At 37.4% G+C, this 25,993-nt stretch overlaps 1 protein-coding gene across 12 annotated transcripts in view; it reads left to right on the forward strand.

Annotated features, from left to right (window-relative positions):
* The window catches only part of MAGI2 (membrane associated guanylate kinase, WW and PDZ domain containing 2), a 702,680-nt gene that overhangs the window by 600,290 nt on the left and 76,397 nt on the right, over positions 1-25,993 (forward strand). For 10 of the 12 annotated variants that reach the window (XM_015627313.3, XM_033514718.1, XM_015627312.3 and 7 more), the window contains 2 exons: positions 12,474-12,505; positions 16,819-17,008. In XM_015627313.3, coding sequence (XP_015482799.1) covers positions 12,474-12,505; positions 16,819-17,008 — 222 coding nt within the window. The remainder of the gene's footprint in view (positions 1-12,473; positions 12,506-16,818; positions 17,009-25,993) is intronic. The other 2 variants (XM_015627304.2, XM_015627306.3) reach the window with 1 other exon arrangement.

The raw sequence follows: 25,993 nt of genomic DNA on the forward strand, positions 1-25,993 counted from the left end.
CAGTAGCTCAAAGCAAAGCATCTTACCTGGAGGTTCAACCAGGGAACTGCAAATTTAGAACTTTGCTGTTCTTTTCACAGTTTTGTTAGCCCTTGTACATGATCTTTCCACTATTATCCCTTGCCAAATATTCTGCTTGGCAACAATAAATGTTATCTTTTCACATCTAAGATGTAACAATGTAAACCTTGGTCTTGGGATAAATTTTGGTTCTCCAGTTGTTCTCTTTCACAGTCTCAAACTGTTCGTCCATCTTCCTGTTCTATCTGAATCCCTATAGCCAGGAATAAACTCATCTATCAAGCTGGTGTGAAGGAGCAGGAAATTGGAAATTAATTATTCCTTTGAATAATATCATGATCCAAAGCATCAAATAATCATGCTATTGCTTATCCCAGCTCTCACCACTGTGGCCAAGTGGTATGATTACCTTTTCATTATGTTGCTATTGAGTGTTTGTCATTCCACAATGTGGTATGAAAATGCATCAATTATGGTGAACACACCTGAGTTCCTGACGTTTCCCATTTCAGCAGAACAGATTTCAAAAGCAAATTAATAAAATTTAGAACCATGCAGACAGCTTCATGCATATTAAACACAAAATACTGAAGTTACTGTGTAATTTAATAATGACAAGCAGTCAGAGGAAGCCAAAAGGTTCTCTAAGTATGTAATTACACTTATTTGTTGCTTTATGATAAACTTTTGTCCAGTCCTCCCAAATTTTAGAGAAATCAGGAGGAGGGAGACCCTGAGCTCATTAGGAACATCCAGGGCCATCTGAGATGTACTGGCATACCAAGAAATCTTCACGGGAATGGCAGAGTAAGGGTAACAACTGAAGCTCTGAAGTCTTCCATAAATTCTGTGTCATATCTGCCAATCTAGGGCAGATTTCTGAATAACATTAAGTATGGCACCCTGGATACTAGACCTGTGTTTCTGCATCTGTGTTCCTAGTTCATGGACTGTGACATGAAAATTTACTTATAAATATGTCTGAATATCAATATCTAAATCTAGCATATGTATTTGTGTGTCTGTTATAACTGATGGGGACTTTAACTAACTGCTGACATAGAGGCATCCTATTCTGTTGAGATGCCTGTGGATATTCCATCTCACTTCCCACCAAAGGTCCTTTTGTCACAGTTCTCAGCTCTAGGAGAAATCACATGCAAGCAAAAGAATGGCTTTATTATTAAATGTTTTTCCCCCACACTTGCTGAAGTAATTTTGTGAATGTATTTTCATGAAGAGGACTTTAGGACACTCTATTAAAACAACTTACATGCCATCTACATTTCAGCAGAAAATATTTGGAACATGCCTTGATATTCATCAATGTGACATACTATAATGCAATGTGAGATTTCTTTATTGGGCTTAGAAAGTGTTAAAGCTTAAATGGGATCAGAATCTAGACACATGAAAGAGCAGAGAGAGTGATATAGTTAGGCAGAGTTTCTGACTGTCAGAGAGCTCCAAAAATATAATGCAGTATTCCTGAAAAGTTTTTGAGGCTTAAATTAGCTTTCACTAAAGCCAGGCTGAGTTGTCAGACACGTTCTTAGCCAGCATACAAAGTCTTTATGGGTATGGCAGCTCTTGCAGGCCCTTCTAAAAGCAAACAGCCACAAGCTGTCAGGGTTCTGAACTCTCAATTTATATTCCAAATGATGTTGCTGATTCTGTGTATATGACACATACCAGGCTTTTCACCTTGCTGGGTTTGCTCTGCTCAGGGGGAGCTGCATTCAACAATGTTTTTGCCTGAGATAAGGCATTGCTTTCATTGCCAGTTCTCACAGCATTAGAGCAGTACAGTCAAGAGTGCAATTGCTACCCTGCAAAGAGAACCAGGGACACTGTTTTTAGCAGCAGTCATTGGACAGCACACATGAGGAAACCTGGAGATTCTTCAGGGAAAATTTCCCTTCAGCCAAACAAAAGGGTTTTTTTCACGTCTGTACAAAAATATACCCTCGACCTTTTCAAAATGTAGATAGAATCAACAACCTGTGAGCAAACATCTGAGATGTCTTGCTTATCATGTATGAGTACCTATGCATGCAGGCTTTTGCTAATTGGGTTAGTATTTAAATAAAAATACATATCCTTAGACTTCAGAGAGGAAAATAACAGTTCATCCAATACTACCTGCATCTCCAATTCAAAAACTAGAATATGAACCAAAGGATTTGAACTTTTAGTCGAAACTTTAGTCATAAAAAGAGACAAGACTCTTCCCCAGTTCCATAAGATAGCTCTTTCTACTCCAGGTCAAGTTATCCCAGTAAATTTTTTTCTGCAGCAGCATTTTCTCTATTCCAAAACTTGACTGTCCTTCAGATAATATAGTTTACTATCAGCAAGGAAATAAATCTGTAACAGAATAACACTGTTCTGGTAATCAGTGTCTGAAAAGAGAAGACGGGTTGTGTAAAAATGAGACATTCTGTAGGTGTTTAGTATCAAACTCTGTCCTTGGAAAATAATTCATTCTTGTTCACCACATACAAAGCTTGTTCAAAAATTTATTTTTCATTTCTGCAAATTGAGATTTTTATTATTTTTTCAATGTCTAGTATATTTATGCACCAGAATCTGTCAATAACTGTAGCATTTGCCTCTGCATTATTTTAGATATGATGCAAAATTCTCTGCCTCATATCCAGATTAATTAGAAGGACATGGTACTTGTTGGGTTTTTTTCCTGGTTTCATAAATTATTTTAAATCTCTGACTAATAAGCAATTCACATATCTGTAGCAGCCAAGGAAAATAAATACCTGTATGTCTATTAGAATGTAAATTAACTCATTACTATGCCAGCCTCTGACCTTTTCTGATGGCTGTATTCTTGCTAACAAAGACTCTTTGCTATTCATGAAAGTGAAATTTAATGGTAGCTTAAGATTCTCTGGTGTATTTTAGATTACATTCTGATAGACTCAGGTGACCAGCTTGAACAGCAATTACTTCTAGCATTCATGACTTTGAATAACTATCCTTTTTCTAATTATTTGTGACGATTTGAATATTGTTGAAAATTTGTTGCTTAAGCAGGCTAGGTCAGTGAAATTTCATGAACTGCACAAAAAGTGCTCCTATGTTTAAAAACTTGAATACTGATAGTATCTGATCTCACAGTAATTTAAGCTTTTGTATCAGCTCTATAAACATGGAAACTTAGAATCATAGAATCATAAAATGGTTTTGATTGGAAAATACCTTAAGATCATCAAGGTCAACCATTAACCCAGCACTGCAAAATCCATCACTAAACTGTGTCCTGAAGTACCACATTTACACATCTTTTAAATACCTCCAGGGATAGTGACTCAACCAGCTCCCTAGACAGCAGGTTCCACTGCTTGGAAATCGTTTAGGTGGAGAAATTTTTCCAAATATACAATCTAAACATCCCCTGTGCAACTTTAGGCCATTTTCTCCTGTCATATCTCCTGTTACTGGGGAAAAGAGATCAACCCCCACCTCACTACAATCTCCTGCCTGAAATGTGTAGGGCAAAAAGGTCCCTCCTGAGCCTCCCTTTCTCCAGGCTAAACACCCCCAGCTCTCTCAGGTACTCTTCATCAGACTTGTGCTACAGATCCTTCACTGGCCCTGTGCAGGCCCGTCTCTGGACCCATTCTCTGAACACTTCAATTGCTTTTTTGTCCTGAGAAGCCCAAAATTGATTGAAGATGTGGCCTCACCATTGCTGAGTACAGGGGAATTATCACTGCCTTGGGCCTGCTGGCCACACTATTTCTGATACAAGCCAGGATGTTAGAGCTTGTAAGACTTCTCCCAGCTGCCTATAGAATATTTCATGTGCCTCTTCATCCTGGTTGGGTGGTCTACAAAAGACTGCCACCATGTGATCTGTCTAGCTGGCCTTTCCCCTGATTCTTAAGCCTTCAACCCTGTCATCACATCACTAAACTCTAGACAGTCGAGACAACCCCTAACATACAGCACTGCCCCACCACCTCTCCTTCCTTGCCTGTCTGTTCTGAAGAGTTTATAGTCATCCATCGCAGCAGTCCAGTCATGTGAGTCATCTCACCATGTTTCTGTGATGGCAACTATATCATAGCTTTCCTGCCATACCAAGAGCTGTCCCTCCACTTCTTCCTGTTTGTTACCTGTGCTATGTGCAGTGATGTGGACATTCTCCAGCTGAGCTATTGATCCCACCACCTTTTTGAGGGGAGAAGCCCTAATTCATGTGTGACCAGTCAGCTGCTTTCATGGTTTCTAGCACATCAATAACCCTCACGTCCCTGCTGCTGCATGGATCTCCATCCCCTGCCTCCACTGAGACAGCAGACCAGAAGACATTGCTAGCACACTGTCCCTCAAACAGTGACATGCAGCCCCCAGGGTTACCTCTAGCCAACCTGGTTTTATCCCTTACCCCTTTCAAATCTGGTTTAAACCTCTTTCAATGAGGCCTGCTAACTCCTGTGCATAGATTCCCCAATAGGAGACAACATGTCTGTGCCATGAAGTCCTGGTGCTCTCCAAACTAACCCATGATCAAAACAACAAAACCCACACTTGTGCTGGTGGCACCAGGCTCAGAGCCAAAGACTGATCTGCTGGTTCTTCCTGTTTCTTGTGTTCAACTGTAAAAATAGAGGAGAACACTTCCTGTTCTTCTGTTCCCTTAACCACTCATCCCAAGGCCCTGAAGGGTCTCTTTCCCTCTAACCTCTTGTTGCAACTTCATCACTGCCTACCTGAGAAATGAATAATAGGGCTGTGTCAGGGTAGGAACCTTTCTCTTCATATCTTTAACCAAGGCAGCAGGGAAGCAACAGGCTTCCATAAGTGAATCTGGGCTGCATATTGCACCCTTATTCCCTTCAGAAGGGAGTTTCCTGTGACAGTCACCCATCTTTGTGTTGGAAGGCAGCTTTGGCACAGGGAGCAGGCCAAATTGATGACAACATCAAGCCCATGCTGGATGAAGCACCACCCTTGTTATGTTTGGTTCCACTTGCAAAGCCTCATACCTGCTGTGCCCGGACATCTGGGGAGGTGAGGCAGTCCCAGAGGAGACATGCACTGGGCAGGCACTTGTCACCACTGCCTCCAATCCCTTAAGTCACTGTGGTCAGGCAGGGGGAGAGGATAACAAATTCTCTCTATCATGTGACTTGTCTATCTGGGGAGCCTGTCTCAGGGAAGACAGGGAATGAAGGTTAGAGCACAGTGCTAATAATGCCAAGGTCATGGGCTTGATCTCTGGATGGGCCATTCCCTTAAAGTTTGACTTGATGATCTCTGTGTGTCTGTTCCAACGGAGAATATTCTGAGATTCCTGTAGTCTCTCTTACACTCCCCTTGATTCCTCAGCCTACTCACTTCCTTCACTGAGCTCAGGAGCTGTGCCAGCTGTGCCAGCGGTCCTGGCACAAGGGCAGTGTAAATCCTGGCACTGGGGTGGTAGCATGTGCCCACTGGAGCTCCACCTGGGAAGCTGTGTCCCTCATTATGAGTGCAAGTTAGAGAGACCTTGTCTTTCTTCTGGCAGGGTTTCAGCACGTTTCCTGGGTGCCCTTCTGTGTCAGTTGCCACCAGACTGTTGCATCATGCCCTTGGTGCCACCTGTGTGCCCACCCTGCTGATGATGGTCCTGATCCCTAGGCTTCTTTTATCCTTTGGAGGAAGGCTTGGCCTGTTGCTTCTGGTCCTGTCAGTTGCTGTGTCATGAGCTGCAGGCTGCTGTTGGCCCTCCTCTGAGCTTCCCAGGTTCAGACAACTCCCCTGCACCTCACTGGAGCACTACACAGCTGATCATGTCAGCCCCAGAGCCACTCTCCTCAGCAACTTCAGTAGGACGAGATCAGGTGCATTTTCCTAAGGTACTCCTCTACCTCTACATCATTCCTGATAAACTTTTGTCTCACACTTTATGCTACATGTCAAGAGATCTGAAACTCTGAAGAGCCGAAATAAAGACTTGGACTGATGATGCCCCCAAGTCATCTGGAGTAGAGATAAGACAGAAAGGGTGGTACCCCAATGGGGTAAAGATCTAGCTGATGTTCCTTTGAACAGTCCCTGGTTTTTGCCCATACCCCATAGGATGTCTATAGGCAGGAATGCATACATTCTTTGAGATCACATTTCATAGGTATAGTAGGCCAAAGAGTGAGAAACAGTGATGATTTAAACTGGAGAACTACTTTTGTTGCAGTTTCACTGGGGTTGAGATCAGGAGCAATCAAGTAGTGGAGCATGAAGCAAAATGCCAGCACAAGCAACTACTGAGAAGCAGTTTGTACTGTTCTGAGTCTTTTTTCAGGAAAAACTGGGTTTAGTAACATCTGAGCATATGTATTTAGCCATAAAGAAGACATACATATTTCTCAGTTTTATTAATGCAAACCTGCATTTGATACAACTGATGACTGTTACCAGCCTTCATCTCAGTGCAACACGGTGCTATCTCATTTACTTGCCATGCTGCTTGTGTGTAGCCTCCTGCAAAGCAAAAGGCGCTGGCTTTAAACATCTGGAATGTTGTGGCCTGATCAAAGGTGGTGGGTCATTCATCTCACTCTGATGTGGGATGTGTTGATTTTTGACCCATTGCATCAGGTGCCATCCCAGCTAAAGACCAAATGGATCCTCCACAGCATGGCACCATCACTCTGAAGGACAGCTGGCAGCAGAACTAGCTAAATATGATTGAAGAGCTAAAGCTCGCAGTCTTCTTACACCTACTCTTTATTTCAAGGTAAATCAACTTTTTATTGTTGCTAGAGTAAGAGCTCAATATTTAGAGCGATTTGAAAAAGATGGACCTTTGAAAAAATATTATGTAATAATGATTGATTTTATTAGAAATGGAACTACTAATTGCCATTCCAAATACATCATCTGATACTTTAAACATGACATGGTCAGCTGAAACTTTTTATCACCTGCTTTTTTTCATAAGTATTATTTCCATTTATTTTCCTTCATTGTCTCCTTTTAGATTTTGTTTACTACAGTGTATAAATTAATTTAATGTACTACTTCTCATTGATAATTTTTCTTTTCCTTAAAAGGAAAGAATATATTTGAAGAGTAATTGAATTAATGTTATGTATTTGTTCTATATTCACGCAAAAAATTGGCTCTCCCACAGGCATTTTCAGAATTTTAGCTGTAGGATATTTTAAGTCTTAATGAGTCAGCTCAATGGTAGCATTAGTTCTATGCACCCAATCTGGCCACACCTAACATAGCTCAACAACAGGTAAACATACAGAGGGAGAAACCAGGTGTAATGTGAATGGTAAGAAACAGTTCCCTGAACCCTGCTGAAGGTGAACACCTGACTCTGAACTCTTAGTGTTCTACCCGGTCACATTCATTTGAAGTTAATGAGTATTTGACACCTCTGGAAATCAGGCCCATGTAGACAACTGGTAGACATCTCAGGGATCCCAATAAGAGAAAGAAAGAAAGCACAGGGGGAAAAAAAAAATTACTGTTACAGTAAATTTATCCAGTAACTTTTCTAGAAAGGAAAACTTTTGCTTGAAGTGTTGTCACATGGATGTTGATAAGATGCCCATGGGGTCAGTTAATGCTCTGGGAGTGCTCATCAGCCATCTGTTCAGTGACTTCCAAGCATCTAGGAAGGAGAGATGTCTGTTCAGTGCTTAAGACAGCTTTGCTCAGGAAGCCATATGCAACAAGGTTATTAAAGTCCAAAAAACATTCCCAAGAAGCACGGTGGAAGCTAGTGGGCCTTTGTCCATTAAAAGTGAAAGTGTGACAAGTGATGTGGAGGGATGTTGACTTATCCTGAACATTGCTTTAGATTAAAAGGCTTTGTGTTTGATGCTGTTGAATTCCTCCCTGCAGCACATGCCGTCACTGCAGAAATCAAACTGTTCCCAAGCTTCGGTTTAATTATCCATACACATCTGCCACAGAGATGGGCATCATCAGAAGTCCTGTGACTTCGCAATAGCTATGTTAGTTACTTACGATTCTACAAGGTGTGAAGAACTTTTCCAGGAAACAATGCAAAAAAATGTGAATAATGAAGATGGAAATGAAGCAAAAAACATCCTCTTGGGAGCAGACCAACAACCAAGGGCTGGTTTTGTATTACTGATATTAAAGAATTTGCCAAATCTGTGATTTTTACTGAAAAAAAAATTAAAAGGAAACAAATCAGAACTCTGTCTTGCAAATGCTCTAAGTCCTGCCAGATAAGCTGCTTTTAAAAAACTAAACTTTTCAACAATAAATCCTTGCTGAAGTGTAAGACACATGGTATCTGTAAGAATATTTTACAACAAAAGCATACTTAACCTTGGATATAAGAAGGAATAGATACAATGAGTATGATGTGATTTGTCTTTTGTTACAGGATATCTTCATCAAAAAGGAGAAGTACAGTAAAGTGAAGCTGGAATTTGCCTTGATCTGAAAAAACAAAGGAAAAAAAAGTTTTTTCTTCCTAATGTATTTGAATCCAAAATCTGTTTTCAGTTCACAGTGTTTTTTAGTTAAGTTACAACATAGAAACCATCACAGCTCTGATTTCCAGGGAAGCTCATTTTGGAAGGTGGTAAATGCAACGTAAAAAGCAATCTCAAAAAGAATTTTGGTAACACTGCTTCGTGAGAAAATGTAATTCTGATTTTTAGAAAACATATGATTGTTACTGTACTTCAGTTTATATTTTGAAATTAAATAATTAAAATGTTCATATGTGTTGGCCACCAGCTGCTGTACTTTATTACAGTTTAAATAGCCAACTTGAATAAGAAATCATTGTATTCTCTACACTAATTTTGCAGAAGTATATGAGGTTATGTATTTTTATTGTTGCAAGTTTACATGTATTTTCCTGCTAGTACCTGGCTGAATGGTGGTGGTTGCTCTTTAACAAAAGCCAGTAGCCCCACTTTCTAAAACTGATGCATATCTGCTCTCTACTGGCTGTCTTTACAAGGGATGTTAATAAAAAATAAAAAAGGTACAGAAGTCTTCAGAAGATGGGCTACAGCTTGTGTGGTGAGGTTACCATGAGAAGGGGTGGCTGTCAGGCACATGGGTGAGCCAAAAGCCACTCATGGTAGGAACAGGCTGCATGAAGTATTTTTAGGAGGATCTAAGTTGACTTTTATTATTTCAAATTCTAAATGTGTATGTGGATATGGAGGTAGGGGGTGTTTATATGTAAATATATATAATATTTTCAGCTACTTAAGTTCTTATGAAGACGTCACAAGTTGGACAGCAGGAGTTTGGGAGTTTGGGGAGGGAAAAGCAGAAATCTGGAGGTGGAATGAGGTTGTAAGAGCTCATCCAGTATATGTTTCTAGTTAGATGAGAGTTTATTAGAAGGTTGGCAGCATTAGTATTGTATTAGCACTCAAAAGAAAGCTGCATTTTTTGGGGAACAAATTTCAGCCCAGTCGATAAATCAGTATCTGTATATGAATTGATGCCAGTCTGCTGGCAGGTGTCATTCAGGTAGGATCCCACTGTCCCTGGTGGGGTATGCTCACATGGCATGTAAGGAACACGAGTCAAGGGAAAGAGTGTGAAGTGAGGTCAAACTAAATGAAAGACCACTTCTCATTGCCTGCTGTACATGTGACTGCAGATGGCCAACACTGTTGAGTGGACACTGAATATACATTATTAAGGTATATTCTTCAGGTGAGATTTTAAGCCTCAGTTTTCTACACGTCTTAAGATTTACTCCTGTACTCATGCAGAGTACTATTTTAAAGTGAAATATGAAGATGGGGTGCAACATGCCCAAGAAAGTGCATTTTGCTTTTGTCTCTTCATGTGAAGTTTCTTTTACACTTGCAGTATGCTACATATGTAATATTCTCTTGAGTTCTTGAATTTGAAGCATTTGTTGCACGTCTTTAAATACCAGTGATAATTCTGGATGTTTGGTACTCAACAATTATCCATGATCAGTCTCATATTAAATAACTGATAATGCCATATATTCTATAAAGTCAGTTTTATTTAGGTTGGAAAAGGATGTTTAGTTCAGCTGTGAGTGCATATCCTATGTGAGACAACATTAAAATTCTCAAGAAATGTGTAAAATATGTAGTGGAAAGTTTGCTTTATGGAACTAGGCCTTCACCCCTTTAGCCTAGCATCTAGTCTTTGACAGAGGTGAGAGATTATTTCATTTTACATGAGGTCAAGGTGTAACAGACAAAATTAAATCAGAATAATTGGTTTTACTATTAGTCCCAAGGTTTGTTACCTTTAGAGATTGTTGCTTCTATAGCATCCTTTTGTACACATATGGATCTCCAATTTTTAATTTTTTTTTATTTTCCTTTGGAACTTTTACCTCTCTGGCATCCTATATCTGTTAGTTTTCTTAACATAATTTCATGCTGTGTGAATAAATATGGCCTTTTATTTGTTTTGAGTGTAGATGTTGTCATTTGTATGTTGCAGTCTGTGCCCACAAACTCCAAGATAAATATGTTTATATTCTCTTTCTTTAAGCGAATAATTGATTTTTTTTTTAATTGAGGGGCTTTTTAAAAAAAATCTTGACTTGATATATATGTCATTGTTTATTTGATTTTTAAATACTTATTATATTTTTAATTGATAGTAAAATTGTTATGATGTCTCCAGCATAACTTATTCTTAGGTGGAGACAGTAAATAAATAGGGAAAAAAAGACCTTTCCGTTTAATCAGGAGTAATTTTTGATGACAGTAATTTATGGGAAGTGCAACAGTATGAATGGGTAAGGAGTGTTAACTCTACCAATATTTTCTGAACAACAAATCAGGGTAGTAAGTCGATTTGAGCAAGTTTCTGGTCTTATCTTTAGCTCAGAGAAGAAAAGTCTTTTTTAGTTTTCACTCTTGTTAGCAGTAGAGAAACATAGCTGGTAATAAAAAGGTAGCCACCTGCTATCCAGTAAGTTATTAAATAAGTTTCTGCTACAGAATCTTTAACACTGAAAGTGATCTACAGGCCAGATCTATCAAGGATGCCTGTTATCTCAGCTTGAGTTTGCAGTAGGAAAGAAATCTGTCCACTTGTTAATAAAGCAGTTTTTATCCAGGCATTGCAGAGTCAGTAAACATAAATCTTTCCAGGATTACTTTTTTCAATAGACTTTTTTTAAAAAAGCACATCAGCATTACTGAATAGCCAGTGTTTCACTACAAATGGCTCAAGTGCTTTTACACTGCAAGATATTTCAGTTGAAATTAATTAGGTATCAGGGCAGAAAAGATTACCTCATTATCACAGAATTCTAAAAATCTTAAATATATGTGTAAATATAATTCCTGTTGTGATTTTTCTGTTGAAAGACTCTATGCTAATGTTCTCATAATTTTAGGTTTCTTTTTAGAGTCACTTTAGAAAAAAATAATGAAGTCAGTACTACTCTTTCAGCTGAATTCATTTTTTGAATGAAAGAGCAGCCCTCCTATTAGATATCTCTGTTTAAGCCCATCTCTCTATCTGACAAAACAAATGAACTCTTTGTTATTAGCTTTTAATCTTACTTAGGAAGGTCCACTGACTTTTTTTTTAACCTGCTATTAACCTGTGAATGAGTTTTTTAATTAAAGCTGTGTTGAAAGCTGGTATTTTAAAAAATGTGACCCAATACCCTTTGTAAGGCTTTTTTATTATTTAATACTTTGTAAAGGTATTTAACATTGTACTGCATAAGATAGGAACAGTGTTTACAATTATTTCCTTTTATGAAAAAGACATATCTGGAGTTTTAAACAGTTGTAAGCTACGAGAATTGAAATTTAGGAAAGTCATTGAAGCAAGTTATCAATCAGTCAATAACTAAGGAAAAGGAGATAACTACTCGTGTAAAAGAGGTAGTCATGTATGACTTCTTGCTAACTAAGACCAAAAACCAGGACAGTATCAAAATAAACAATCCTCTCGAGACTTGGCCACCTTATTTAGACTAATGAAACAGTTATTTTTCTTCAGGCTTTTCTTCTAAAAAAATCTCTTGTATTATTAGGTTTTGTTGATGGGATGTTCTGAATGCTTCTTCCTAAAGGTGCGACTGCATTTGACACATCAATACCAGGTCATTTGGTGTCTTATCCAATGTCCACCAAGACATTTGGAAGTCCTTTTGATTAGTTCTTTTAATTTCAACCTAATCCCATGCTGTTTGTAAAGTATGGCAATGATCTCAATAGCTCCACTTGCATATATATATGTATATGTATATGTATATGTATATGTATACGTATATGTATATGTATATGTATATGTATTTGTCTATTTTTTCTTAGAAATTATCCCTCATGTTTTGTGTTTTCACCCCTTGTGTGTAGAGAATTTTCATATCTATCAATATTACCTGCAGACCTGAATGAGAATGGGAGCATAGACACCACTTAGCCTCCATTCTTTATGCATCAGAAAAAGCTGCTAACATTATCTTTTGTTTATTTCAGGTTTCTTTTCTCCATGGAAAACTCCAAAGCCTGTAAGTTCCCTTTCAAAATTGTACACATTGAGTTCATAAGATGACTATCATGCAGAGCAAATTTCTGTAGACTTTCATCTACCCGTCCTGTTCCCAGCTGATGGGACACCTCTCAGCAGTGCCCCAGTTCCAAGTGATGCAGCACCAGGGGTGGCCTCCCTGATAAGCTTTGAAGGTCTGTTGACTTGGAGTCTGCCAGAAGTGGTCTGGAAAAAGCAAAACCTTAATGTTAAGATGGGTGGCAAGAACTGGAAATGAGGTGGCTTTAAAATAAGAGGTCTGGAGGAGAAGGAAGCAGAAATGAGGACAGTCTAGTGTTCTAGTTGGCAAATTCTTTGAAATCAACAATGTGTACTTTTTCTGGTTTACAAGTGGCTTGAGTTTAACATCCTCAAAGAGATTGTTATCTTTCTTGCATTAGGAGACCGAGAGCTGCAAATAGTCACATTTCAAGAGCTTGGGCTCGATAACTGACTGAGGTGCTTTTTAATCAAATTTTCTGCATTTCTATGATTTTGACCATAAAACCCAAGGTGTAAAGACTTTTCCTACTGTAAGACTGTAAGCAATGACTGTATTTAATCTGTTGACACCACATTATATAATTTCTTGAATTTTTATAGCATTCACAGTATGAAAAGAATTTGTAGGCTGCTATTTTTGGTTGTATGGTTTGTTTTATTGCTGTAGGGGGTTGTTCATTTTTTGTTGGTTTTTTTTTTAATTTGGCTTTTTATTGGGGTTTTACAGACCTTAGAGCAATCCTTAATCCTCATCAAGTGTGTGTAGAGGAAAATAGATACTGAAAACTCCTAAGAGCAGTGAGAATAACAATGGCAATACCTTTTAAAGGACTTAGAGCCTTCTTATTGGGGAGCAGGCAGGGAAAGTATGTTAAATCTGAACAACTTTACATACTCTTATACTGGAACATGGCATGCTTAAGTTTTGTCAAAATAATTTTTGTATCCTGTCAAGTACAAATAGCAATCAGCTGATGCAACTTCATCAGACTGCTTCAGTTTATGGTGGTTTTGCTATAAAAGGACAGAGTCTGTATACAATATATGGGACTAAGTATTGCATAAGTTGCTTTGTTCATCTGTGAAGCAGGAAATTTTTGAAAATAGATTATTAAAGGCTGGCTTACTCTCACCAGTTTAAGACTCCTGAATGGCTGGGGTGTTCAACCTTTAATCTCAGATAAAAAGTGAGGAAATAGATAGCTTGGAGCTCACTTGTTAAAGATCCACATTTGAAGAACTCCTCCTGTTCATACTTAGCCTTTTCATGTACACATCAAATATATAAATATCAGCATATTTGTTGTTGATGATTTTCTGCAACATTTCATGATATAAGCAGTATGGTAGTTCATGCTTAAGCAGCACTTGCCAATAATTGCAATCTAGAAAACAACCTGAGTTGATGCAGTTTTTCATGCAATGGTGAGGAAACCAGGGTTCACAGAATACCAGAATACCATTGTGTGCTGTACCTGCAGGCAGGCTGACTGCTCACAGCTACTCTGTCTTGGGGTAATCTCAGCAAGAAATTTCACAAATGATTAACCGAGTTAAGGTAGTGTGAATTCCTCTGTCTGTCACCACTTTTAACTAGAGAAACATAGTCAGACATAAATTTCTTGTGTCTAAGGCCTGAAGATAAGATTAAAACCAAGTGCCTGCAGCACTGTCTACAGACAGTCTGAAGCAGTAAGGCCAGCAGAAGAGGTTTAGAAAGCCTCCTAAACACCACAGCACAGCCTGCATCTGTGTAACAGCAAAGGAAAACAGGGTAACCTGGGATAACAGATATTTCCAGTGGTCCCTGTGTATACAGTGGATATATTATATATGTATATCATGAATAATATTAGTGCAAAATGACCATGAGCAGTGTCACCAGACCATTGCCCCAATTTAGATTTGATGCCCTACAGTCACTACTATGCTTACTCACTTTCATTAATTCCTTCTTTTCCGAAGTAGCATTATAGTAACTTCCATTACTGAATGCTAGGTGACTTTTTAATTAGTTGATATGGGTTTGGGAGATATAATTCCCCTTCTGTTTATCTGCTTATTTAGCTGGTTGAACTTCACACTTGAAGATTTAGAGCTAACCAGCAAGCAAGAATTAGACATATGGGACCCAGTAGGGTTTTGCCAATTGATCTCCAGTTTCCTGTCCTTTCTCCAGGGTAAAGTTTACTCATCAAAGATGATTATCTTCTCCTTTCTTTTTTTAAATCTTTAAGTATTTTAATTTTGTCCAGTTTCGCATTTTGAAAGAGGTAAGTGATCTATTTCCCCAGCACTTTCCAATGAATTAGGAATCTCTCACTTCTAGACAGATATGGCCCTGCATGTCTTTCATCTTCATAATGATAAGATAGATAGTTTGGTTTCACTGGCTTCTGTTCTTTTATATTCCTAAGGGAAGGTAAAGCCTAAACATTTTTCTGGTAATTTCCTTTATCATAAGGAGCTTGAATTGAGATTAGTTCTTCTTTCATCATTAGACAAAGGGGTCAAAATCAGGTGTGTTTCTAGAGACCTTTGAATTTACACTTCCATAGTGTAATTATATATTGTATGTGTTTATAGCTACTGGAGATAATTTCTTTAGGGCTGTCAGAAGTAGTAGTGTGTTATTCATGTGACATAACACACAGGCTAATTTACCCAAAGGGCAATTATTTGCAGAGGATAAATTTGTCTTGGTGTAAAGGTTACCTGAAGGTACCCAAAGTACATTCCTGTACCTAAGCTATTTCAATGGCAGCTCAGGTATTTCCATATGCCCTGTATTGCACAGAATGTACATATTTATAGTTTTGAATGAACCAGCCCTACTTACTGCTGAAATTCTGACAGAAACACGGCTTGAATTATAATAATACTTTGTAAAAGAATGAGGTCCTCAACAAGTAAAAAAGGCCAATATCTATAATCTGTTTATTCTTAAGTATGAGCCTAAGAAGGCCAGTTCACCTGGGGTATGCAGCAGGATATTCATCATATACACCAGGAAGACACTAAAACATCTGTAGTCCATACATACTTGGCGTGAAGAAAGCCTGATGCAGTTAATCCTCAGAAGGGAGAGTAAAGGCTATCTGCTGACACAAACACCTTCTGAAACCAAGGTAAAAAAGATAAATGATAGTCACAGAATTTGTAGAGCAAGCTCACTGTAAACCTGCAATCATCTTTGATAAGGCTTGGCTGATACAACAATAGAAGTCAGTGGAATTTAATTACAGATCAGATTGCTTCCAAGAGACATTTTTTATGTAATTATCATTTTTGGGTTATGTGTGAGAACATACTGTTCTGGAGGCTTTACCACCCTTGTCCTCAGGAGGGGTTATAGGAATATCCAAGTACTCATCTCCTAGGATAAACATTTGTGCTTTGTTTAATTTAGCCTCTTCAAAGAAATTTGCTAATGCAATTTGATTAGTAGCCAACTTCTTAAAAAAAAATGCTGATCCTCAAGCCTTCTTTTGCACAGCCTATCATATCTTCAAGCTTGATGTACATGTAAAGCTGCTAAAGACAGTCTTGAAAAGTGTGAACTGAGGTGTCTTTCATGCATAGACAATAGACTGCTGTAGTCTGCTTTCCTGCAAATGGCCTGGAAGAGCCTTGTCTTGTGCTTAGAAACTTGGTTGTATAACATCACTTTAGTGAGTTTATTGAACACTAGATGCTCGAATATGTGATGTAATAATTTTCTCTTTGGTTTTGATTTATTTTGATTTTCTTTTGGTTTTGATTTTGGTTTTTTAAATCTTCAGTTGGAGCTGTAAATTCTGCTCCCAGTTACAGTTATCTACTTCTCCCTGGGAAGCTAGTTATTTCCATGTATTCTCAGAAGATACAGTGTTAAGGTCATTCACTTGCTGCACAGTCTGTCCCTTCTCTTTTAAGCACTACCTTATGTATGTTATGTATTTTGATGAATTTGATACTTGTGTCTTTACTAACCCACAGATTCCACCTTTAGCAAATAATTTCCAGTAGCTCAGCACATTCTGTGAGAAGCCCTCCACATGCTTCAGAGGTAATGCTGGGCTTAATCTAACCTGAGAAAGGCCACATCTTGACATAAGCAACAAACTAAGTAAATTTAGCCAAGTCATTTTATAAATACCAAAACACACACCTTTCATTTCAAAAGGCAGCAAATAGATTTACTAATTTTGCAAAACGTATCTTCAGCAGAAATCGCTGTCTTTGGTCTCATTGTGGAAGCCACAGTTTTTGCAAAACTTCATTGTTATTCTCTGTATGTTTTTATTCCAGATGATGGAACGATGGGAGAATCAAGGCAGCCCTCAAACAAGTGTGTCTGCTCCAGCTATGCCACAGAATATTCCCTATCCACCCACTCTTCACAGGAGTTCATTTCCTGATTCAACAGAGGCCTTTGATCCACGAAAACCTGACCCATATGAGCTGTATGAGAAATCAAGAGCCATTTATGAAAGTAGGCGTAAGTGAAAGCTCTCTTGACCCTGCTGACCATTTAGTACTTAAAATTTTGCCGCTGAATGTGTCACTGTTGACATAATTTTCTGTACTTATCTTTTGTAATTTAAAGAAAGAAACTACACTTCTTTCCAGTAAATAGAGGCCATTGTAAATGTTTCGAAAATTGTGCACATATATTTTCATAGATCTTGCCAAGATTCTCATACTTGACTTTCATAAGTGTTTTTTTCTTATATTTCTGATCTCCCCATTTTGACTGTTAAATCCTTGCTGAGGCACAGTATATGTACCACCACATTTTACTGTGGTTTTTTCCTTCATAATCAACCAATAGAAAGATGTGAATTTATCAATGAAAAAAAGAGTTTCACCTACTTTCACTTCAAAGTGACATTTTTAAAAGTAATTTCAAATGTATTTGTTTTTATAAAAATGTCTTTGACAAGTTTTCAGTTTATCCTTGGTAGTTAGAAAGTAAGCCATAGCATAAAGTACTATTTGAAGACCTATACAAAACAGTACAGAGCCATTGAGATGCTCATCTTGATTTAATTTCTCATTTTTTTGGAAATATATACCATATTTTTGACAACAAGAATAAAAGGGCTTAGACTTATTTACTTCTTTTTGTAAAGATCATTTTAGCTAAAATTATAAGTCTAAAATGTCTGCAGTCTGCACTAATTAAGATAAATTCTTAAAAATACTTTACTTTTTTACTCAAAACTTCACCACTGCCATTACTTGCACATGGTGCCTTTCAATTCATTTTGTAAAATACTTGAACCTATAGATCCAAATATGCTGTAAATTACACCTAAAATATTGGAGCTGATTCAGACCAGCCCATTAATATTAGTTGGGCCCAGAGACCTGGAATGTTCACATTTCTTCAGCATGCAAAGGGATAGACTGAAGGAAATACATTCTTGTCCCCAACAAGTTCATACTGTTCTTACTTGCCTTGGCCTATACATTAGTTACAGCATCAGCATCTCCTCTTTGGCTTTGGTATTCCCAGTCACCACAAGAATGGATATGCTAGAGGAACACCAGAGTTTGTTTTACATCAACTCCAAGTAAATCCTGATCCAGTCTCAAAGCTGCATTTCATATTCCTCAGTTCTTTGCCACTGTGGCCAGTGCCATCATCTTCTGCCACACTGATCCTAATAGTGGAACACATTTCAGCATAGATTGTCACTCTAAAACTCACACTTCCATAATCCAGACATTTTTTTTTATTTATTTTTTTCCTTTTAAGATCCCAAATTTGACTCAATGTAGTTAAATAAATTACTGGCTCTTTTGAGGAATACCAGGTATCTTATTCACCATAAATATGAATTTGAGGAGTTACTTAGACCCCTGTAAAAAAGTATTTAATCTTCAATTATAAACTGTTCAGTAGAGAAAATGAGCTTTCCAGTATATTTACAAACACCATGTAGTCCATGGTGGCTGGTATTCCCAAGACTTGCAAAAAGACTCTACAAAAAGAGACTGTAATTTTGTAAGTTTTAAAACTCATTGAAGTATGGATCAGGATACTGTATGGAGTAGGCCAAACAGGTTTGAAAGAAGTAGGACTATTTCTGGGCAAAGATTGGAAATAGTTTTCAGGCATTTCCCCTCCTTCACTTTCTCTTGTGCAATTAGAGCTACACTAATACATAAATAAAAATTTGCTTGAACTGAAATGTTATTCCCCAAAGTGGTAGAATTTGGTATATGATAAATTAAAAGGAAAAGAATCCATTCCATACTTAGAAAATATTTTATCTAGTTCATCACCTCCACTGAAAAAACTCTTGGCTTTGTATAGAGCTCTAACAAACAAAAAACCTTTTGCAAATAACCATTTCCCATATCAATAGCTTTTAGAAGTGATTTAGTTTAACAAAAATCTTTCCACTAAACGGTCAGAACCATCTTCTGTAGTTAAAGTCACCAGGCCAAGAGTGCAGACTTCCTGAATTGCAACAAGTATCTCTGCAAGACAATTAAGAAAATATTACAAATGCCATATAGATATATCATATATATACTTATATAGCATTTTCTTTCATTCTAATCCCCAAAATAGGCTTGATCAATGTGTGCCCTTCATAAAACTGTGGAAATACAGATCTGGTGTCAATTACAAAGACACACCTACCCCCCCAGAAGATTATATACTGCATTACAAGATATATTACACCATTCAATATTCATGGGTGCTTTCTTCAAGTTTTCTGAGCACCTCTTTGACCAATATGAACTCTTATCTTTTCCTTATATAATCTATTGTGTAAAGATTATCTATTGCTCCACCACTGGAAGAACTTCTAACACGGGGTTTGGAGTTATACTAAAGACTGTGTTTAAATGGTATAATTGCATTTGAGTTCTGTTCAAAAGGCAGCTGGAAAACTGTATGTGAGATGTTTTCTCCCAGCTGCCGAGAAACACAAAGAATTAAAAGCTGTGAAGCTGCTAGGCCCAAAACAAGAAAGTGAGGGATGAAAAGCAAGACTGTAGTAACCTTATCCTAGATTTCCAGTAGTGTCCCATGTTCCAGTTAATCCTGGAAGCTTCAGTTTCTTATCTTCTTCCACCATTATCCACTCAACATTTTCTCTTAGATTTGATTCCACAGTTCCCAACCAGATCTTGTGTGCATTCATTCATATCCCTTATTTATAAATAGCTCCCTCCAAAGATCCCTATTCTCCCTGACACTTTTGTTTCTTGAATGTCATAAGCACACATTTTACCAAATTCAATTTGTCAAGCCTTAGCACCATGTGATTGTCCTGTTTCCTGAAGATGGAAACAACAGGAAGGAAATCCATTACTGAGTCAAGTAATTGTCATCTAATTTGAGTATATAGGAGGCAGAGTTTCAAGACAACACTGTTTCCTGCCATATGGCAATGTCAGGTTGGTTATCTTTGGGAACAACGTACCCTAAAAGCGCACAGGAAAAGTTCAGCTACTTGGTTTTTTTAAGTATTTCTTATCTCAAAGTAAGTTTGGCTTATCTCCTGGCAAGACCTTCTTTTCATCTTCATCTTCTAAAAATAGGACAGAGAAGCGAACAGTCATGACCTGCAAAATTCAAAAAGAAAGATTGTGCAAAATTTTTTGTTTCTCTCACTGTAAGACTGTTACTAAACAGTTCATTTTTGTACTTCTATAGCTCTGAATTTCTACAGAGCCTTTTATCATAGGGTTTCCCCACAGTCAGCACTCACCAGGACCTTATAAAAACCTCCTGCTTCCCAATCAGAGAGGGAGTGAAGCAAGTTATGGAAAACACAGTAGTTCTGTGAGAAGTACAAGCAACATGACTCAAAGCAGAGCAAGAACTAGACCAGTGTGTTGCCTCTAGGTCATTCCTTCCTAATGATGGCAGGAACGAGGTTTCAAGCAGGAAGTCTCAATGAGAAAGTTACGATATTCATTCTACAAGGAATGTTTTTCCACCTAAGGAACATAAAGAACCTACAAGACCCTGTGTGATGGGAAGATTTCAGTTTGCAATGGTTGCATATGATTTACAAAGCACTACTGCTTCTGCACAGGAAATAGTTTCATAGAGGCAAGCAAACAATGCTTTAGTACAAAAACAGAGTGCTATTTTGGAAGTCATAGTGCCTTTGAAAATTGTTTGTTATCAGTTAGCTGTTACCTGTCAGCTCTTCCTTCTTAACTGTCACCAGCCTCTGCTGTCACCTCTCACCTAAACTCAAAGCTCCAAGTAGATAAGAAAGGAACATGAGGGGTTTCCAAACACTGAGGAGAACTACCACATCATCTAAAACAACTGCTTAAAAGCAAAATATGGGGAACTGGTTGATTTTTCCTTTCTTTACTATGTGTTTTTGGGGTTTATTTTTGCTTTTTCATTTTGGGCTTTGGGTGTTTTTTTTCACTCTCTCCCCTCCTCTGTTCTTATTTCTTCTCCATGGTGAGGAATACCTACCTAACTTTCTGCTGTGACATAATTTTCTCAGCTGGATACTTTTTTCCTTTTTTCTGTCCCACTATTAATTGAAAGCAAAACCTTTAACGCCTTTCTCCTTATGAAGACTGTTAGATTGTAGGAGACAGTGTGCCTCTCTTGATTACCAGGTTAGGTACAGAAAGTAGAAAATGGAACATCTGATCAGGAATTTCCTATTAATGAAAAAAATATGACTTCATATGCAGCAGCTTGTTACAGCTGTAACTGGAGCCCTGGAGTTATCATTAGGAGACCTCCTTCACCTAAATTTTAATTTTCGCTCTTATAAATTATCCTTATCCTCTCTTATATTATATATTGAACTCTGTTTATTGTAGATTCACAGTTACAAAAAACTTTGTTCAGACACCCCTGTAGGCAGACATTAGTCAACCAGGAGTCAAAAGATATTTGGAATAATAATGTCATAATATTTCTCCAGTTATAATAGAAATTTGAGGTTATATTCCTCTAAAGAAAGAGGTAAAATAAAACATTTTTTACATTGATTGGGTTACATTTTTCCTTCTGTTACTGTGGTAGCCAAGGCTGGTGATGTGACACACAAATGCCAGTAGGAAGAATGAGATAAACCAATGATAAGCTCTCATTAAAAGTGAAATCTGAACAATTAGAGTTTCACCTTTAGCTAAAAGGACAAAGGTTACTTTCCTCAAAATCTCCCATGTTATTTTCTTCTCTGACCACAATATTTTGAGTTTCTCAAGTCCTTTTCAAATCTATCTGCTGTTTTATGCAATGTATTTTTTTTTTGTGCCAGAGATTTTAAAAAATTGGAAAAGAACCAAAAAGTAAAGTTCACTAACACCTGTGAAATATGTAAATAGCAAATGTATTTGCATAATTAGCCTCCACAAAATAGGGTGTATTCTTAGGCAGACTTATACAGATTTTCTGTAAGGGTCACAGACAAGCACTTCAATTTATATTCACAGGCTAGCTTTCCTCTGGAGCATCACCCCAGGTTTTCAGCACAGATATGCATTAAAGCAGGAAAGATTTGTCAGACAGCATTATACTGATCCATAATGTGTAACTACAAAAATACCACTCTTGCAGAAAAATACTAAGGCCATCAGGGTTTCCTAAATTTGATACTCATGGAACATAAAAAGAAATATTAGGTGTCTAGCACTGAATGCATTACCACCTGAGGGTTTTTTTGGCATAGTCTACAGATAAGCAGAATTTTCCCACCAGTGCTTGTTGGCAGAAGAGCTACATTTAAAAATTAAGGATTGAAAATACTAAAAATTGAAGGAAGTTTTTCACATAATTGGTACTACCACTTTTTTCAGACAGTGTTTTCCTGACCAAAAAAAAAAAATGCCTCTAACATTTTTTCCCATTTTTGCTCATTTTTAATCTGAAAAAAAATCTCATTTTGTTTATGCTTTAACATCTGTGTACAGATGCATATGTATGCTGACCTATGATAGCACTAAATACATAGTATTCTGAAGTATTGTATAAAGAGGGGTTTTTATGGGTAAAGGGTTTTGGACTGCGAACTAGAAAATCAGGTTCTAGTTTCAAACCTTCCTTGCACTCAGGTTACCGTATCTTTCAATATTTTCATTCACCAGTTAGTGCCCTTTGTGTCAGTAAGTCATGCCTGCCTTCACTTAGTAAATAAAAGTGTTTGGAAATTGCAAATTAAGGTCTATTATCATCAAACTACTCCTTGACCTAGAGTATGAACAACTGAGGTATAGGAAGGGAATTTCTCAAACCAATTTCCAAACAGTCCATGTTGGTGTTTTGCTTGCATCTATTGCTACCCTAAGCAACAGCATGGAGACTGTGTAAGAACTTATATTCCTAAATTAATATAATCCTTTCTTTTTAATAAGAGATGATATACAATAAAAGGAGAGGAAATTTAGCAGACTAATGTCAAATGGTTTTGTATTGTTCGTCACTGCAGAAGAATTACCATGACAAAATGGATTTGTTGCTTATATGAACTGACAGTGAAACCAAAAGCATTTTCAAATAGAATTATGAGTGTATAATCATCACAGTACCAAGGATGTAAAATGATTTTGATTATTGGATTGCAAAGTAGGTCCCTAATGACCTCTGCTAATATGAAGTGTCAGTTTTACTGCTGATGGCAGTGTTAAAGATGCGGTATTTCTTTCTCTTTAACAATTTACACTTTACTAAAAGATATACAAATAGATTTTGATCTGCAAACTGGCAGTGTGTACTTAAGAGTGAAAGTAAAAATTTAAGAGAACTGACTTGTAGGCATAGGGGAGTTGGCCACAGGTACATGAGACAAATGGATGCTGCACCGCCTATGAGCTGTGTCAAACTGCTGCTTGCACATCTTTGGAAAGAACATTGCAGCATAATCACAATCATTCTTCTCACTTGTGAAATTCCTGTTTACCTAAAGCATGGCTAGTACTGAGATGCTGAAATATAGATGTTCCCTTGTGCTAGTTCTGTTCCATGTATTCAGCATTCAACAAAGAGTGATCCAGAAAACAACAGAATATGGAAAACAAATATTATCAAAAACTGTCCCTACCTTTCATCAGCATAATTCTTCCTCCAGAGAACACCAGTGGTTCCACTGGTGTAAATAAAAATACCATTATGTCATATTGTGGGTAATTGTGCTCCTATGGCTGTATCTTGACAGCAAAAATTCCCTCTATTTTCACCATTGATTTCATATAAATCAGGATTCTGTCCCATTCCCAGGATGTGTCCCAGGTCTTGTTTATTGCTTGTCTATTCTCATAAATATTTTACAGTTTTCAGTTTAAAATTAATGAGTGAAAATGAAATAAATCTATGAATGTAATTTATTTTAGACTAAACAAGGAGGCAGGTATGCAATACTTTTACTGTTCTATCTTCTAATATCAAAATTATTCTTGGCTTTGCATTCATCTGATATGCAAAGAATCATAGATTGCCACAGAATGGTTTAAGTTGGAAGAGATCTACTTCCAATCCCAAATCTTGATGTATGTCAAGATTTCTCAAAATGTATAGCTGCATGCTCATCCTTCAGAGCACAGGGATCATGGTGGAGATTTATTTTAATTATAGTTATATACAACTAACAGTTCAGAAGATTTCTTAGTTTTACTTTCTTGATTCTTGTTTCTAGGGCAGGTTAGTTGAACTAAAAAAAAAAAATTTAATCAGTGAATTTAACAAGTGTTTTATTATATTTTCAAGCTCTATTTTGTAAGTACTTCATTCCTATTTCACATGGAAGACTACAACTACTCATGGCAATGCAGCTGCAAAAGTTCAAACAAAAAGGAATCATAAGGAGAATACAGAAAATCTTATGTCATCATTTTAAAACTTTCAGCACTTTGAATGCCTCTTCATGGTGGCAGTGTTGGATAGACTTGTCTCTTTGTTCTGACGTCCCCAAAATTTCATCCTTCTCCCTCATTTCCTGTGAGGTGGAGGCAAGACATCTAACACATTGAAAAAAAAAAAAACAAAAAAACCCACCCTATTAAAAGTTTATAGAAGTCAAAATTAACTGCATAATAAATAAATTGAAAGTTTCAAATTACTTTATGTAAGGTTAGTTTCCTATAAACCTATCTGACAGATTAAAAGCAAAACACAATAAGGTCTCTCAGTATTCTGGTAAAATTACCAGCTCAATTTATCCTTAGCAGATAGAAGGCACCAGGATATGTACAAATGATGTGCATTCTGCTCAGCTGAGGACAAGGTCCAGCAGTCCTTCTTCCTCTGCTGGAAGTTGCTTTTCTGTAGGGTCTTTGAGCACAGAATTAGGTGAGTTTTGAGAAAAACTCCTTATCTCTGCATTTGACAGATGGAGACAGTGCTAATTCCATTCCTCTGTGTTAAAGGTTCTTTACAGATCTTTCCTCTTTTGAAGTTTTCTACTATCTGCTAACAGTTTGCTTGTCGCATGAGCACAGCTATTTAGAGGATGTATTTCATTTTCCAAAGTGTTAGTGACATTATCCCAATGTGTACTGCACAGAGACCCATACTGCTGACAGCAGATTCTTCCCAATATGAGCATGTCTTTGCTATGGTTACCAAAACCACAAATCTGTACCTTATCTAGGCTTATCTTTCTGGTGATCAGACATTTAAAAACTTCAGGGCTTGATTCAGCATCTTCAGCATAGCACAATTCCAATTTTCATGTGTGTGAATTCCTAAACTACAGTGAAAACACATGCTGGGTGCTGAATGGTTGATTACAAGATGATAATTAACACTGTGAGAATCTACATGAAGTTCTGCAAGGCAAAGGAACAAAAGCTTTATCAGACTTCATGGGATCAGATTTGAAGGAAACCACCTCATTGACAGGCAGTTTTGCTTGACCCCAAATAACAGTTCCCAAAAAAGGACACTGCTAACTTACTTAAAATATATGGCTGTCTGTCTTAACAGAGCAAGTTGTTCCCTAATTTGTCACAGTTTGAGAGCGGTGGTGATTCTTTCATTTTGCTGCTTGAGGCCAGTTCTGGGTGATGTTAGATTGACTGCAAGCAGAAATGGAAACAGAATGAACCAATCTTACAGCAGTTCCGAAGAGCAATTCTAGCTGAGTGGCCAAGAGAAAAAGCTTATGTTCAAACCTAAAAGCTTATTGAGACTATCGAGATGAAACTGCTTTCTCTACATTAAAATTACTTTGTCTCTTTTAAGAGCTCCATTAAAATCTTGAAAGGCTGTGAATAAAAAAAAATCATTTCTCCAAGTTTGCAGTGGAGCAGCATCAGTTTCAAAGGTTTTGGTTTTCAGGAGCTGTGCTGGTGGAATATTTTACATTTAGATAGCACATCTCACCTGAAGGATCCCAAATCACTGTACAAAATCTGAAGTGAAGGAATTTTCTCCTTTAACCATCCAAGTAAAATCATGCAGCCACCTATAAAGCCAAACAGCATAGTGCACTTGACACAACACAGATAGTAAACACAAATGCGACAGGAGCACCAAATCCAA

This window comes from Parus major, chromosome 1A, assembly GCF_001522545.3.
Source record: "Parus major isolate Abel chromosome 1A, Parus_major1.1, whole genome shotgun sequence".
In the NCBI taxonomy this organism is placed as follows: Eukaryota; Metazoa; Chordata; class Aves; order Passeriformes; family Paridae; genus Parus; species Parus major.